Source organism: Podarcis muralis, chromosome 14 (assembly GCF_964188315.1).
Source record: "Podarcis muralis chromosome 14, rPodMur119.hap1.1, whole genome shotgun sequence".
Lineage (NCBI taxonomy): Eukaryota > Metazoa > Chordata > Lepidosauria > Squamata > Lacertidae > Podarcis > Podarcis muralis.
The window spans coordinates 10018919-10035692 of record NC_135668.1 but is presented as its reverse complement, the minus strand read 5'-3'; the positions used below and the strand labels follow the sequence as shown (position 1 = coordinate 10035692).

The window sequence follows — 16774 nt, the reverse complement described above, 5'->3', positions numbered from 1 at the left end:
CTTATCAGCAAGTTCTGTGTTGCATCAAGTGTAACATCAAGATCTTGCAAGAATAAGTTCACACACTGTATAGCCTTGAGGCTTACGCTTAGAGAGTGAAGGCCTGGGGGAAGAATTTGAGTGGTTTCCCCTCCCCATTTTTACATCCTCAGCCCTTCACGTCTTTACTTACCGTAACATTGGTTAAGGCTGAATGCTTTGCTGCTCCCAATGTTGAGTTGACGGCTCCGGTCCTAACACCGCTTACCTGGGAGTAAGCTCCATTGTATTCCACAGGACTCCTGAGTAGACACAGTTAGGATTGCACTGTTAAGTAGGAGGGGGCTGATTTGCTTTCCTGCAAAGTTTGAATGCATGCTGGTTTGAAACAGTGGTGAAGATGATTGACTGTAGTCTCTGGAGTTAAGTTTTATGGAGAGATCTTCTGTTGTTGGCATCCATCTGTCTAGGGAGACAATGGAGGGGTGTGCCTTTGGGAGTGAAGTCACATTGTCAGAAGGTTACAGCACCTTCTGTGGCTGTAGAGACTGATATAGGAGAGACATGTTTCGTTGCAGCTGGGGCAGAAGATGATGTTCGGTTGTGCCTCTCTGCTCTTCCCAGAGGGCATTCCTCCTCTGGTCGCTGCTGTGGATGCCTAATCTGACTTTCTGTCGCCAAGCACTGCCATTGTCCGTAAGGGATTCCCATATGGCAGCGTTAATGTTGCTAGCCTTTGTGTCATGGAGGAGATGATCTGCCAACAGGCCTGGTGTCTGAAGGGAGCTTCCCGTAGAGCACGTCCTTATGGATCCTGCCATCTTCCTTTCTGTGGACATGGCAATGCCAGCATGGATGTCACCGAGACAGAAGTGCAAACATTCTGGGAATGTGGGCTTGGGAGAGCACATCTTTGAGACTCTGTCCTTTGAAGGTGACCCGGAAACTACAACTAATCCAGAATGCGGCAGCTAGACTGGTGACTGGGAGCAGCTGCTGGGACCATATAACACTGGTCTTGAAAGACCTACACTGGCTCCCAGTACGTTTCCAAGCACAATTCAAAGTATTGGTACTGACCTTTAAAGCCCTAAACGGCCTCGGTCCAGTATACCTGAAGGAGCGTCTCCACTTCCATCGTTCTGCCCAAACACTGAGGTCCAGCTCCGAGGGCCTTCTGGCGGTTCCCTCACTGCGAGAAGCCAAGTTACAGGGAACCAGGCAGAGGGCCTACTTGGTAGTGGCACCCACCCAGTGGAACGCCCTCCCACCAGATGTCAAAGAGAAAAACAACTACCTGACACTCAGAAGACATCTGAAGGCAGCCCTGTTTAGGGAAGCTTTTTCAATGTTTAATAGGTTATTGTATTTTAGTGTTTTGTTGGAGGCTGCCCAGAGTGGCTGGGGAAACCCAGCCAGATGGGTGGGGTATAAATAATAAATTATTATTATGTGCTTAGGTGTAATGTGGTAAACAAGTCTTGCTGTGTTTGGGGTGGAGGGCTCCTAATTCTGCTGAGTGGGGCTCTGCCCCAAAGTCCTGCCCTCTGGCTTAGAGAAAGGCAATGGAGGGTGTTCCATCTGGTTGAATGCAGCACTGCCTCACCACCCTCAGCCTACCCCTTGCCAGGCCCTGCCTGCCTTCTTAATTCCAGTGTGTGTGTGTGTGTTTATAGATCTCTGCAGGAAGGATATGGGATGGGTGGAGGGGTAGATAACTGTTCAGAAGATGGATGGCCCAGGAATGCAATAAATATTCTTTTGCTTATTTAAAATCTTTCTCGGCAGCCTTTCATCCATATACAGTGGTACCTCGGGTTACATACACTTCAGGTTCCAGACGCTTCAGGTTACAGACTCTGCTAACCCAGAAATAGTACCTCAGGTTAAGAACTTTGCTTCAGGATGAGAACAGAAATCGTGCTCCAGCGGCGTAGTGGCAGCGGGAGGCCCCATTAGCTAAAGTGGTGCTTCAGGTTAAGAACAGTTCAGGTTAAGAACGGACCTCCGGAACGAATTAAGTACTTAACCTGAGGTACCACTGTAATACATAATATGGCAATAAATCATACCGTCAGCCCCATTGCAGCCAGCTTATTGAAATGCATTGCATTTCTTTCCTCCAAGAAGCAAAAGTCGCCTCCACATTTCATGCTCACAACAACCCAGCGAGGTAGGTAAGGCAGAGAGAGAACGTCTGGCCCAAAATTCACCCAGGAAGCAATTCTGGAAAAGCAGGCATTTGAACAAAGGTGTAGCAGTGTCGCTCCCCATCTCTAAGATGAGCTAGTTTATCCATGCCCACTCCCTTACAAAAAACAAAGACGAAACAAACGATCCTATTGGTTGGGTTTTTCGCCCACGGGGGGTTGTGGGCTGCTTGCTCACGACGCTTTCCCTCCCCGCGGGAGCAAGGGATTCCCGTGGGCGTTGCCTGACTTTTCCGCAGGCGGCCGCCAGGTGGCGCTGCTCCTGCCTTCGCCGCCGCTTCAGCGTCCCGGGCGGGCGTCTAAGAAGCGGCTGCTGCTGCTGCTGCAGCGTCTGGTTTCAAGGCGAGAAGGCGACGGTGGGAGGGACGGGGCCGCTGGCTGGCTGTCGTCGGAGTGGTTGGCAGCTGCAAGAAGACCCGCCCCCAGCCCGGCAAGCCAGCGGCAGCGGCAGACGTGCTAACGTGGCTGGCCGAGCAGGGGGAGGCTGAGCTTTCGAGGGGGCGCACGCTAGGGGAGGGGGATCCATGCTTTCCCTGGCCAGCTTTCCGGCTTCAGCGACCCCCTGAGTTTCGGGACTTGGGAGCCAAGGAGCAAAGGGAGTGGGGACTCCCCCCCCCCCCAGCAAACCTTGGCTCAGCCGTCTAGGGTCGCCCGCTCTCCCCGCTGCTGAAAGGCGGTCCGTGCGCCCCGCGTCCCTTTCGGAGATGCAGAAGCTGCTGCAGCAGCTGCCCGCCAGCGCGGCCAACTTGGTGAAGTCCCAGCAGACGGGGGCGGCGGCGGGCGAGGAGGCCAAAAGCCCCGTCTTGGTGCCCGACGGCGCCCAACAGAGTTGGTACAGCACCTTGGAAGGCGATGAATCCAGGCAGCTTAAGGCGCCCGAGCAAGACGCGGTCTCCCAGCACGAGAGCAGCCTCGACGGCAGCGTGGTGCAGCCGCTACGGTAGGGTGGGCTGCTGCCTTGGGGGGCACGTTCCCCGCGCCTTCTCCGGCTAAACGGGCGAGGTTTCCAGTAGCCGTCGTCGTGGTGAAGGGTCCTTTAAGCGATGCAAGGAGGCAGGGTCCTCTCCAGGAGGTTGCAAGGGGTAGGAGGCCCTTTGCAAGCCGGAGGCCACATTCCCACCTGAGCAACTTCCCAGGGGCCACATGCCTGGGGGGGGGCAGGGACAGAGGCAAAAGTGGGCGGGACAATGGATGTAAATTGTATCTGTGTTCTGTAGGCTGGTTTGTATGCACTCTCTCACGCCCTTCTCAAAATCTCCATCTGGGAAAGTAAGAGGCACTTATCAGTGTTCAAGGACACATTCCAGCCAGGCAAAAACACTCAAGGAGGGTGCAAAGCAAGCCAGAGAGGCATGGGCATAGGCAGGGGGACAGCTCCCCCCCCCCGCGCACCAAATCAAGTAGAGTGGACTCGGGTTGCGAATGTGATCTGTGCGGGATGCATGTTCGCAACCTGCAGGGGTGCATGCGCAGGTTGTGCTTCGGTGTGTCTGCGCATGCGCAAGCACGATTTAGTGCTTCTGTGCATGCACGACCGCTGAAACCCAGAAGTAACCCGTTCCGGTACTTCCGGGTTTCGACAGTCCATAACCCAGAAAAACGCAACCTGAAGTTACTTAACTAACTGACCAGTTGCATCACAGATAACCTGCAATATAATGCCTGTCTCCCCTAAAATAAATTCTGGCTACGCCCATGCAGAGAGGGCTGCAAGCTTAGGAGGGGGTGAGGCACGGAGGGAGTTCTGAGAGCTAGGTAGAAGGGCTTGGAGGGCTGCATTTTGCCCCAAGATTCCCCACCCTTCATATAAAGCAGGGTTTCCCAAGCTTGGGTCTCCAGCTGTTTTGGGACTACAACTCCCATCATCCCTAGCTAGCTGAACCAGTGGTCAGGGATGATGGGAGTTGTAGTCCAAAAACAGCTGGAGAAACTAATTCCTATCTTGCTATATGCTGCACTTCCATATATTCAGGGGCCGGAAAATCTGTGGCCCTCCACATGTATTTTATTAGACTTCAACTCCCATCAACCCCAGCTGGCATGGCCTGCAGTCAGGAGTGATGGGAGTTGTAGTCCAACACCATCTGGTGGGCTAGTGGTTCCCCCTTCCCATTGCTAACCTCTCATTGAACTCAATGGGACTTCAAGCAGACATGCAAACCACCTTTTCGGTATTCAGGTGTTTCTGCAAAGGTGTGGGCTGTTATTCCTCCCTTCTACTCTGTGAATGCTTAGGGGAGAGTAATTGCCAGTGTAGTAGCTATTTTGGGGTAGTTAGGGCTATCCCTCCCAGTTAAAGTAACGTTAATCAATTAATTGTGTGAGCTTTGAATGCACAAATTAAGATTTGTTGCTTATAGACAGAGGTTGTCATAATGGAGATGGATATAAAACATAACAAATGAGACGAGGGATAGAACAAAATTAAACTTTTTTTTAAAAAACAACTTTGTTAAATTGGAGGGTTAACCCAGAGAATACAATAATTACTGAAGCCACCTTAACCAATTCTAGACTGAAAAGTCCATTGTGCCAGTTTTTTTGATACTATTAACCATGTGCAAATAAGATAAACAGTATTTCTAAAGGGAGGGGGGCGTATTTTGTGCTTTTTTTAAATCATAGAATCGGAGAATGATAGAATTGTAGTGTTGAAAGGGACCCCAAGGATCTCCAACTCCCTTTAATGCAGGAATCTCAACATGTAGTTCCCATCCAATCTGAAACCATACCAGACACGGCTTTTCTTTGCAAATGTGCTGGCACTTTTTTTTTGCTGCACCACCATGTATGCGTCTGATTCAGCAGGTAGTGTGTTGCAAGAATGGTTCTCCTATTTATTCACTAATGCCTCTGAATGCCCCTTGCTGTGTTTCACAAGAATGGGGAGTGCAGCTGTGCTGTACTCTTGCCCTGTTTGGTGCCTTCCCAGAGATATCTGGTTGATCACTGTGAGAGCAGGATGCTGGGGTCTTTGGTCTGATCCAGCAGGGCTAATCTTTAAGTTACCTTGTGCAGGAAGGAATGCAAGTTGTCATGTGTCTTCTGCAGTTCTTCTTAGTACTTGGATGAATACTTAAAAAAAAACAAAAAAACTCTTTGGTTAATTGAGCACACTTCTTTTAGTTGTTCAGAATAATTTGTATGTATTACATTTAGCTAATTCATTGACCAAGGCTGCAATATTCTGACCTCACTTACCCAAATGTACCTCTTACTGTGAAAACTTGACTTCTGAGTAGAGGTGGTTAGGACTGCAGTCTAAAACTCTAATTCTGAAGTTGCTTAAAGGTAAAGGTAAAGGGACCCCTAACCATTAGGTCGTGGCCGACTCTGGGGTTGCGGCGCTCATCTCACTTTATTCGCCGAGGGAGCTGGCATACAGCTTCCGGGTCATGTTGCCAGCATGACTGAACCAGAGCAGCACACAGAAACGCCATTTACCTTCCCGCCAGAGCGGTACCTATTTAACCACTTGCACTTTGATGTGCTTTCGAACTGCTAGGTTGGCAGGAGCTTACATGGGAGCAAATCCCATTTAACATTGTGATTGACTTCTTGTTTTGTTTAATGTGTCATGGAAGGGTCCAGTCCCTGAATGTCTTAGCTACTTGGATTCCCCTATCTTCTACCAGCTTGGTCGGCTCTTACGACTGGAGAGATGCTTTGGCATGATGGGTCAAGCCTGGTGGAAGCTCCCTGTGGTATCCAAAGCAGACTCCAAAGGGAATACTTGGGGACCGCAGGCAGTGGTGCAATTGTAGACCAAGGTGAGGGACTGGATCCTTATCTCTGCCCACCCCAGGCAGGCCGAGTTTGAAATCAAACTTTACAGTGCTTTGCAAGCCCCATTGCAGCTCTAGCAAAGCCCTGTGCACCAGACTTTGTAAGCACCGACAATCAGCTTTAGACTGGACATGGTTTGACCAGGGTGGCCTTCCAGGCCAAATGGAGAGTCCCAATGAGGCCCATGGGCTGGAGGTTGCCCACTACTGTTTTAGATCCTGGACTTAATGGTGGTATTGGGTGGGCGGGTAGCGCTCCTGAGATGGCAATGTGTATTACATGCTTCAAAATGTGAGCATGTGTTTGAAGGGTGTCCTTCTGCTCATTCTGCAGAGAGGGCCTCTGATCTTCTGTCCCAAAGCCCTATCCTGATGGTACCACTGGAGGCAAATATAGAAAGAGAGACTTAAACGCAACTGGAATCCTTTTGCATAGATGTGGCAGAAGCTGAGTCCTACCGGCCGGCCAGTGTTGTGCTTCCTCCATGGCTGGGGAGATAACCTGTAGCCTCCTCCTAAGGATGCCAGCTGGCTATGCATGAACTCAGCCTGGAGTTTAATGCCTGGCATGGACACGTTTGTGAAATGCCTGGCATTGATGTTGCTGTGGCAACTGCCTCTGAGCCACGGCTTCTTTTTCAGGCTGCTGTGAATAAATTCCGGAGGGGGATAAATATTTCACAGGTTGCTGTGGGTTTGGATTCCTTTTGTGCAAGCGGTTTGCCAGGATCGAGTTTCTCTCCCTGCCTCTGTTCCTTTGTGTCTTTGCTCCTCCAGTCTCCGCTGGAGGAAGGGAGGCTTCCTCTGGGAAGCAGAGTCTGGGGAAACTCTATGGTACGCTAGTGAGCTGTGGCCCTATGAGGAGTGGGGATATGGCTCAGCAGCCCTGCCCCATGCATGTGTGGATGTAGCTGGGCTTCCTTTCTCAATTGGCTTTGCCAAAGACTTTGTTCGTTGACCCTCCTGTGAAAAGGGCAGATTCCATGCTAGGGGTCATTGGAAAGGAATTGAAAATAAAACTTTCAGTATCGTAGCGCCATTATACAAATCTAAGCACGACCACAACTGGAACATTGTGTACAGTTCTGGTTGCCTCACCTCAAAAAGGATACAGTGGTACCTTGGGTTACAGACGCTTCAGGTTACAGACTCCGCTAACCCAGAAATAGTACCTTTGGTTAAGAACTTTACTTCAGGATGAGAACAGAAATCGTGTGGTGGCGTCACGGTGGCAGTGGGAAACCCCATTCCTTCTTCTGTTTCGCCTGAGGCTTCGCTGACACCAGTCTCTGATGAAGTGTTACTGCTGATCAAAGTGGGAGGCTCTCTGTATGTTCCTCCCTCCCTCCCCATTCTTGATGGCAGTCCCCTGACACATTATATATCATTTCTGGGATCCTGCAGGCTCTTCCTAATTTCTTACATGAGAGTGTTCTTGTGCTTGAATCCTGTAGGCACCTGGTCAGCCACTCTGAAAACAAGATGCTGGACTGGATTGGGTCACTAGCCTGATCCAGGAAGGCTCTTCCGAAGTTCTTATATTCTTACAGAACTCTTATACAGAGAGATGGATCTGCCTTGGAATTCAATAATGTAAGGAGTGCTATGCCAAAGACCCATTTAGTCCACCATCCTATTCTCATCAGTTGCCTGTGCGATACCCACAAACAGAACCTGAGTGCAATATTAGCATGGGCACTTTTGGATTTGTTAGGGTTCTGGTCATTTCTCTTCCCCCGGTCCCAGATCAGTCCTCCTGCCCTGGGAGAGAGAAAGGGAAAGGGTACCATATATACACTTCGCTTTTCCAGCAGATCTGCATCAAAGTTGAATCCAGTAGAAACCGTCTGAGCCTTGAGAAGTGCATAGAGCTGAAAGAGGAAGTGGAAAACTTCCTCCTTCAACTTTTATGTACTTTTCAAGGGAGAAAAAGATAATCATCCTTAGTGCCTCATAACTAAGAGGGAATTGTGTGGGTTCTGGTGGATCTGAGGCTTTGTGGGAAGACCCCAAGGAGACCCTTGCACTGTGTGGCAACCTCTCCATGTTTCTCACTGCTCTTCAGGTATCTGGAAAAGTGGTCTCCAACTTACAGAAGCATCTGGGACTTACAGAAGCTTACAGAAGCTTACCTGGGAGTGAGCCATATTGAACACAGTGGAATTTTTATTTCTTTTAGTAGGATGGTGCTGCAGATCTGCTAGCCTTAAAAGCGGCTCTAGATCCTGCAACAGTGACCACTGCTACCACCTCCCTGGAATGTATCTGTGCCCATGGCATGATTTTTCTGTATGTTTTGCAGACATGATGACCTGAAGGAGATGCTGGACAGCAACAAGGATTCTCTGAAGCTTGAGGCCATGAAGAGGATTGTAGCGGTAAGTTCCCCGCTTGTGACTTGGCTACGGCGTGAGAATAGGGAATTGTACTCTTGGGGTGAAACCTGGAACAACCAACCAAGTTTTGCTGCTGACAGTCTTTGCTGTTCATGCTCTCTCGGTGCTTGGTGAAAGGGCCCTGCCATCCACTTGTACAGTGGTATCTTGGTTCTCGAATGGCTTGGCTCCCAAACAAATCAGCTCCCGAATGCCACAAACCCGGAAGTAAGTGTTCCGGTTTGTGACCGTTTTTTGGAAGCTGAAAGTCCAACGCAGCTTCTGCTTGTCTGCAGGAAGCTCCTGCAGCCAATCAGAAGCTGCGCCTTGGTTTTCAAACAGTTCCGGGAGTTAAACAGACTCCCGGAACAGATTAAGTTTGACAACCAAGGTGCCACTGTATTGGACCCTGGCACTAATGCCTGCAGCATTGCCCTGGCACTTAATAGGTTGTCTGTTCCTTGTTCACAGCTGTGAGCACCACTCCCCGCCCCGCCCAATACTCTGAGGCCTCGATCCTGAGAGTCAAACCAGACAAGCTATTAGCAATTGTGCACATTTCAAAAAAAGTAATTGGCAGCTGTGGAGGGCCCACTTAAAACACACGTTTGCACACTTGCTGACTGAGTGAATAATGTCAGGTCCAGAGGCCCAATTTGTACCATCTTTGCTATGCATTTAAAGCAGGATCTTACTACTTTAAACAGTCACGGCTTCCCCCATCTACGGGAGAAGAAAAGGCTAAGGACTAAACCCTACACAAATCCAGATTGAAGTCCTTAAGAGGGTTGGATGGTGCCTTGTACGCCTCCTTCCAGCGACTCTTGCAGCCAAGCTGGTGCCAAAGGTATCGCCTTGCTTTCCTCTGGACCACATGAGTGAGGCCGAGAGAGGGGACGTCTTGTCTGGGCAGCCCAGGACCTCCAGCCACAGGCCTGTGTCCCCGAGAGGTCACTTCTGCTGACACAGCAAAAACCTCCTCCAAAGAATCCTGGGAACTGTGGTTTGTTAAGCTTCCTGACAGTTGTTAGGAGACCCTGTACCCTTCAAGCAGTTCCAGTTCCCAGAGTGGTTTCACAGTTTAGTTGCATTTCCTAGGGAACTCTGGAATTGTAGCTGCAGGAGGGGGGAATCGGGATCTCCTAACAACTTCCAGCATGCTTAGCAAACTACAGTTCCCAGGATTATTTAGGGGGATGAGACTGCTATAAATACAGAGTGCAGATGGACCCCTCCTTTGAACCATAGGATTTTTGAATTGAAAGGTCCACAGTCATCTGGTCCAGCTAAGTGCAGGAGTTTTGTAACTCAAGTGACAGATGGTCGTCACATCTGTGGTTCAGCAAAGGGGGGGGGGGAGTTTGGATTTGATATCCCGCTTTATCACTGCCCAAAGGAGTCTCAAAGCGGCTAACATTCTCCTTTCCCTTCCTCCCCCACAACAAACACTGTGTGATGTGAGTGGGGCTGAGAGACTTCAGAGAAGTGTGACTAGCCCAAGGTCACCCAGCAGCTGCATGTGGAGGAGCGGAGACGCGAACCCGGTTCCCCAGATTACGAGTCTACCACTCTTAACCACTACACCACACTGGCTTTCCTCAAAATGAGGAGAACCCACTCCTCATTTTGTTTTGAGTTTCCAGGCCCCATCAGCAACCTGTCCTTTCCCTGAATTTTACGGGGGTTCATCCTCTATAGCTCCCCTGCACTCTCTTAGAGAGGAACACCTAACCGCTGTAGTTTTAATGGGCAGTTTGGGAGGTCAGGAATAGCAGTGGACGATGTGCAGTTTGATGTGTTTCCTACTATAAAGATACTGGAAGTGACAGGGCATCAGTGTGCACACGGCAGGGGTGGTAGCAACTGACCAATTAAAAGTGGGGGTGCTTAGTTCAGATTTCTTGACTAGCTACCCCACTGCTGTTTCTCCTTCTCCCAGATGATTGCACGAGGCAAGAATGCATCCGATCTCTTCCCAGCTGTGGTAAAAAATGTGGCTTGCAAGAATATAGAGGTAAGCTGCTGCTGCTGCTGCTGCTGCTGCTGCTGCTGTTGTTATTGTTTTCCTTTCTTTTTATATTCTAGTCAATGCTAAAGTAGGCAAAATATCATACAATCCCTTGCAGACAACGGCAGCAGCCTGGGGCAGTTTCTCCAGGTCTTTCTCTGCAGTGGCTGCTTTTAGCTTGTACAGAGAGTCTGGAAGAACATGGGGCCCTCTGAACATTGTTGGACTCCATCAGCCCAAGCCAACGTGGCCAGTGATTAAGGATTTTGGGAGTTGTACCTCAGCATCTGGAGGACTCCCGATTGCCTTAGATAAGACTTTCCCCAATCTAGGGTGACTACAGAACAGCTATCCAGCTCACATGAGACCTTTAATGCATTGATTTCTGTGCACCAGAGGGACTCTCAGAGAACTGCTGTGGTTTCCTGGAAAGAAGGTTGCTGGGTAATTTGAGCTGGAATAGCAAGGAATGGGAACATGTGTCCCTCCAGATATTGCTGGACTACAGCTCCCATGGTTCAGGCTGGCTGGGGCTGATGGGAGATGGAGTCCAGCCACATCCTGAAGGCTACAGACTCCATGTGATATAATGTCATGGCTTAGAATGAGAGCAACAAGCCAAGAAGTCCCTGGTTCAGTTCCCCATCCCCACTCCTGTCCAATCTATAATGCTTGCCCTACCCTTACAGTGTTGTTTTACAGATTGCTGAGATCATGTACTAAGATTTAATATAGGGCTGAGTCCTGATTACCTCAGGGAACATCTCTTTCCCACCCCCGCTCCAACATTTAAGATTGACTAATGTGTCAAGAATTGATGCTTTTGAATTATGGTTCTGGAGGAGACTCTTGAGAGTCCCATGGACTGCAAGAAGATCAAACCTATCCATCCTGAAGGAAATCAGCCCTGAGTGCTCACTGGAAGGACAGATCCTGAAGCTGAGGCTCCAATACTTTGGCCACCTCATGAGAAGAGAAGACTCCCTGGAAAAGGCCCTGATGTTGGGAAAGATTGAGGGCACAAGGAGAAGGGGACGACAGAGGACGAGATGGTTGGACAGTGTTCTCAAAGCTACCAGCATGAGTTTGACCAAACTGCGGGAGCCAGTGGAAGACAGGAGTGCCTGGCGTGCTCTGGTCCAGGGGGTCACAAAGAATCGGGCACGACTAAACGACTAAACAACAACAATGTGTCTCTGCTTAAAATCTCATATTGCATGGAGGGTGACCCACTCCTCTTTGTGACAGCCCCAAAACTCTATCTCACAGGAAGTCCACTGGGGTCCTTCCCTTTTGTCTTTAGTTATTTCTATTGCTGGTTCTAATTGTTTAGAATTTCTTTTTGTGTTCTGTTAAGATAATTACTATGTAAAATGCATGTAAGTAGATTGTGATTCAGTTGTCTTCTATTTATCATTATGCACCCTTTTGGAAATCGGCTCCAAAAGGCACTATAAATGTTTCAAGTGAATAAAAAAGGAAGACGTGTTTTGTTTTAGAAGTGCCATTTCCATCCCCGTACAGACTAGGTGACCAGCCACTCTCCCCCTAGGCATTGAAAGTGATTCCAAAGTGCAACCACGTTGGGCACTATAATAGATGGTTTTGAGGAAAGTGTGGCACAAAGGATTCTGGGAGAAATCCACTCTCCTGGAGTGCTTTTTCAATGGCCGGACATTGCTCACATGCTAAATTGAGGGTGGGACACTGTGGTCCTCCAGATGCTCTTGAACTTAGTTCCCATCACCCCTGACCTTTGACCATTGTGGATTTTGCTTATTTTCCTCTTCCCTCCCTTTTCCAGGCCAATGGAAGGTGCCTTGCTGTATCAGCGCTTCCTCCTTGCTGTCACTCAGAAAGCCTTCATTGTAGAGTTTGGGGGGGGGGGAGCAAAAACTGGTGGCTTGCTTAGTTCTAACAAAGGATGCTTTTCCTCTGGCAGGTGAAGAAGCTTGTGTATGTTTACCTGGTCCGATACGCGGAGGAACAGCAAGATTTGGCCCTGCTCTCCATCTCTACCTTCCAGAGAGGACTCAAGGTTGGATGCTTTTTTGGGGGGAGGCAGAGCCTAAGCTTTGCTTTTGTCATTGAGAGTTGCTCTAGGGTGGAGTGACTATATGACAGGCTTCTCAAACTGCTTCCTGGGGTCCAAAGTGGGCACTTTGCACCTTGCAAATAGGAAGAGGTGGGGAGCTTGATTGGGTGTGTGACAGGGCAAAGGCTTCATGCTCCCCCTACAATGGAGGCTGGTCCATTTGGATGAATGGAGCATTGCCCCATTAACCTCACTCTGCCCTCCTCCAGGCCCTACCTGCCTGCCTTCTTACTACCTGTGCAACACAAGACCCAGGTCAATTTCAAAGAGTTATTTAGAGAGTTAGCTGGATTGCCAATGCTTGTCTGCTTCTCCTTCCCTAAGTCTTGGTAGTTCTCTTCAGCAGGAAGAAGAATGGAACCAAACTAGAATCAGTTGATTCTGCCGGTCATTGGCTCTAGCGCCACCTACTGTTGACCTCCCTTTTGCCCCAACTCTCCCAATGGCTGCCAGTCATTGCTGCCTTGCTCTCAGCTATTGTTTCATTTTCATTTTTACAAAAGGCAGCTATACAATGCCAAGCTCCATGGCAAACATCGCATCTAGTTTGATCATGAGATTATTCTGTGTTTTCAGAGGGTAACCTCCCCTTGCCCCCCCCCCAAACATGTAACATTTCCTCTTTGCTAAGATTGCCAAACTAGGCTTCCTAAGATGCTGCTCTTTTTGTGACTCGGGTTTTAATCTTCTACTACCATCGTTGCCAAAGGAGACTTGGGAGTTGGTCTCTGTGTCTCAGTTGACAAGCTCAGGTTTCCTGCTGGGATATAAATCAACCAGGCAGGGCTGAGTTTGACCGAAGGGAACATGACACTTGTGAACAGAAGGAGAGACCTCATGAAAGAGATCTGGATGAAAGGGGTCTTCTTGATGTTGCTGGGCTATTTTACATCAAACTGGCTCCCATGTAGCTTGAGAGAGTTCCTTGTGAATATAGAAACACAGAAAGCTGCTTTACACAGAGTCAACTCTTGGTTCACCTAGCTCAGTTTTGTCTACACCGACTGGCCGTGGCCCTTCAGGGTTTCAAGCAAGACTCTCTTTCAACCCTACCTAGAGATGGGCTTTCTGCAAGCAGGACAGACGTTCTGCCACAGAATGAATGAATTTTTACTGCTAGAAGCTATAAGCCTTCAAATTGGTCACAATGCATAGGATACAAATAATTGATTTAAAACTGAACAATAGCAAAGCAAGCATATAAAAATGCAAAAATCACTCTTGCATAAGTTTAGGATCATTGGACAGCCAAGGGTTCCACATCTCTGGTCTAATGTAAGGAGACGGCAAGAGGAGGAACCAAGCTAAAAAAAGGTAAAGGGACCCCTGACCATTAGGTCCAGTCATGGCCGACTCTGGGGTTGCTGCGCTCATCTGGCTTTACTGGCCAAGGGAGCCGGCGTACAGCTTCCAGGTCATGTGGCCAGCATGACTAAGCCGCTTCTGGCGAGCCAAAGCAGCGCACGGAAATGCCGTTTACCTTCCCGCCAAAGCGGTACCTATTTATCTACTTGCACTTTGACGTGCTTTCGAACTGCTAGGTTGGCAGGAGCTGGGACCGAGCAACGGGAGCTCACCCCGTCGCGGGGATTCGAACCACCGACCTTCTGATCGGCAATTCCTAGGCTCTGTGGTTTAACCCACAGCCCCACCCGTGTCCCTAGCTGTATGTAAAATACAGCTTAGTGGTTTTATTCTTTTGCCTCCCTAGCAAGGAGTTGTCTCTCCCAGGAACAGATGGTGTTGTGGCTTAGGGACGAGGAACCTTTGATATTTCAGCTGCTGCTGAACTACAACTCCCATCAGGCACGGCAAGCATGGCCAGTGTCCACAGGTTGATGGGAATTTCATCTGAGCAACATCGGAAGAGCCAGAAGTTCCCCATGCCAGCTGTAGATTTATTGGGATGGAGGTTATCCTGAACCCCTTCCTGGTGGAAAAAGTCTGCTAGGCTTGAGTGCCTGATGCAAACCTCCTCTTTGCCACAGGATCCTAATCAGCTGATCCGAGCCAGCGCCCTCCGCGTGCTCTCCAGCATCCGCGTGCCCATTATTGTGCCCATCATGATGCTAGCCATCAAGGAGGCGGCTTCTGACATGTCCCCCTATGTACGCAAAACGGCGGCTCATGCCATCCCCAAGCTGTACAGGTAAGTGGGAGCCTCTTCCTTTCACTTCTTCCAGCCTCCTTTTAAGGCCCCGGAACCCAGACTGCCTTTACAGACTTGCAGAACCTTCATTCATTTGTGCTATTGCAAAGTGAAAGCAGCATGCTGTGTTTGCATGCCGGAATTCCATGGTGCCTTTTCCTTTTCCTAAAGCTCCTTTTGCACTATTGCTTAACTAAGGTAAAGGTAAAGGGACCCCTGACCATTAGGTCCAGTCGTGACCGACTTTGGGGTTGTGGCGCACATCTTGCTTTATTGGCCGAGGGAGCCGGCGTACAGCTTCCGGGGTCATGTGGCCAGCAGGACTAAGCCCCTTCTGGCAAACCAGAGCAGCGCACAGAAACACCGTTTACCTTCCCACCGGAGCGGTACCTATTTATCTACTTGCACTTTGACGTGCTTTTGAACTGCTAGGTTGGCAGGAGCAGGGACCGAGCAACGGGAGCTCACCCCGTCGCGGGGATTCGAACCGTCGACCTTCTGATCGGCAAGTCCTAGGCTCTGTGGTTTAACCCACTGCACCAACCGCAACCTCCTAATTCCTGTTGCTCAGGAACTGTAAACAAACAAACGAAATCAGGTGCAGTTTTTAATGATTCAGTTTGACTTCCTGATTCAAAATGGCATCCAGTTGTATCCAAACATAGAGGAAAACCTGCTCTTTCATCTCAGGAGCCATCATGCAAAATCTGGTTATGATACCTTTGGTTGGTTGGCATCCGTCTGTCTCAGGAGACAATGGAAGAGTACGCCTTTGAGGGTGAAGTCAAACTGTTGGAGACTAACATCGCCTGCTGTGGGCAGTAGAAGAGACAGTTTTGTTTTGCGGACGCATGTGTACCATGGCATTCCTGCTTTCTGCGCTTCTTTCCTTACGAGTTGGAAAGCTAGATGATAACTCAATTATTTTCTCTCCAGCAGGCTATAGGATACACCTTCCTCCACCCCCAGAGACAACTAAATCGAGTACCACCTCGTGACTGAAGTGTATAATAACACTTATTGACACTGATTTTGTCTGTCTTCTTTTCAGCCTTGATTCAGACCAAAAGGACCAGTTAATAGAGGTCATTGAAAAGCTTCTGTCAGATAAGACAACTGTGAGTAAGCAGGGCATATCTGAAGCATTTTTTGTTTGGGTGGGGGTGAACACATTGATTTAAAAAGCACTAAAACCCGCAAAGGTCTTGTCACACCTTAAAGACCAACCAATTTATTATGGCATACATTTTTATAGACTAGAGTCAAATGCAATTCTCTAACCCAGCAATGGGGAATCTGTTGCCTTCCAGATTTTGGACTACAACTCCCATCACCCTTTGCTGGCTGGGGCTGATGGGATTTGGAGTCCCAACAAAGACTGTAGAGTTACAGGTTCCATTTCCTTGGTTTAGTTCATGAAAACCATAGTAAATATGTTGTTTTTTAAGCTGCTGCAAGACTCCTTTTGTAGGTTTTCATGCAACTAACCCACCCCACAACTACCCCATGGAATTGCTATTATTTCGGGATCTCTTTCCTCCAACTACTCCCGTCTCCCCAGTACTTAAGGCTGTTGCTGAATTTTCTAAGCAGGCTGGCCAAGTTTAGCCTGTGAAGGGCTGGGTGAGATACAAAGATGCTGCATCTTGCCCATTCATCCTATTTTTTACTGTTGATTTGTTGCCAGCTTGGCACTTGCATTTCCATGCCAGGTGGGGGATCATCCTTTCAGTGACCCAGATCCTAGGTCTGCAAACCCTCTCCATTTGGGGCACAGTCTCTGCTTCGGTGCGCCTCATTTTCTCCTCTTTGTTTTTTATATATATAATTTTTTATTAAATTTTCTCTTTTACAATTTAAAATACTCATTTTACATCCCTAAGATATCCATGACTTCCTTTCCTCTCTTTCCACGGTTCATTTTACATATCATAAATCCCTGCGTATTTTACAAAAACTATACCATTCAGTATTCCATTATTGCAGCCATCAAAACTTATCTACACTGCTTAATTTATCTTAATGCTGCCAGCGTTTTCAGTTGTACATAATTATTTCCCATATATTCAATACAGTCATACCTCGGATTGAAGTTGATTCAGGTTGAGCATTTTCGGGTTGTGCTCCACGGCAACTCGGAAGTAATGGAACGCGTTACTTCTGGGTTTCGCCA

The 16774-nt window shown here is 48.7% G+C and overlaps 1 protein-coding gene across 1 annotated transcript in view; it reads left to right on the top strand.

Moving 5' to 3' along the window:
* Window positions 1-8265: 8265 nt before the first annotated feature.
* AP3B2 (adaptor related protein complex 3 subunit beta 2) overlaps window positions 8266-16774 on the top strand; it is a 51766-nt gene continuing 43257 nt past the window's right edge. The window contains 5 exon segments of the mRNA XM_028705673.2: window positions 8266-8352; window positions 10289-10363; window positions 12300-12395; window positions 14441-14601; window positions 15653-15719. Coding sequence (XP_028561506.2) covers window positions 8266-8352; window positions 10289-10363; window positions 12300-12395; window positions 14441-14601; window positions 15653-15719 — 486 coding nt within the window.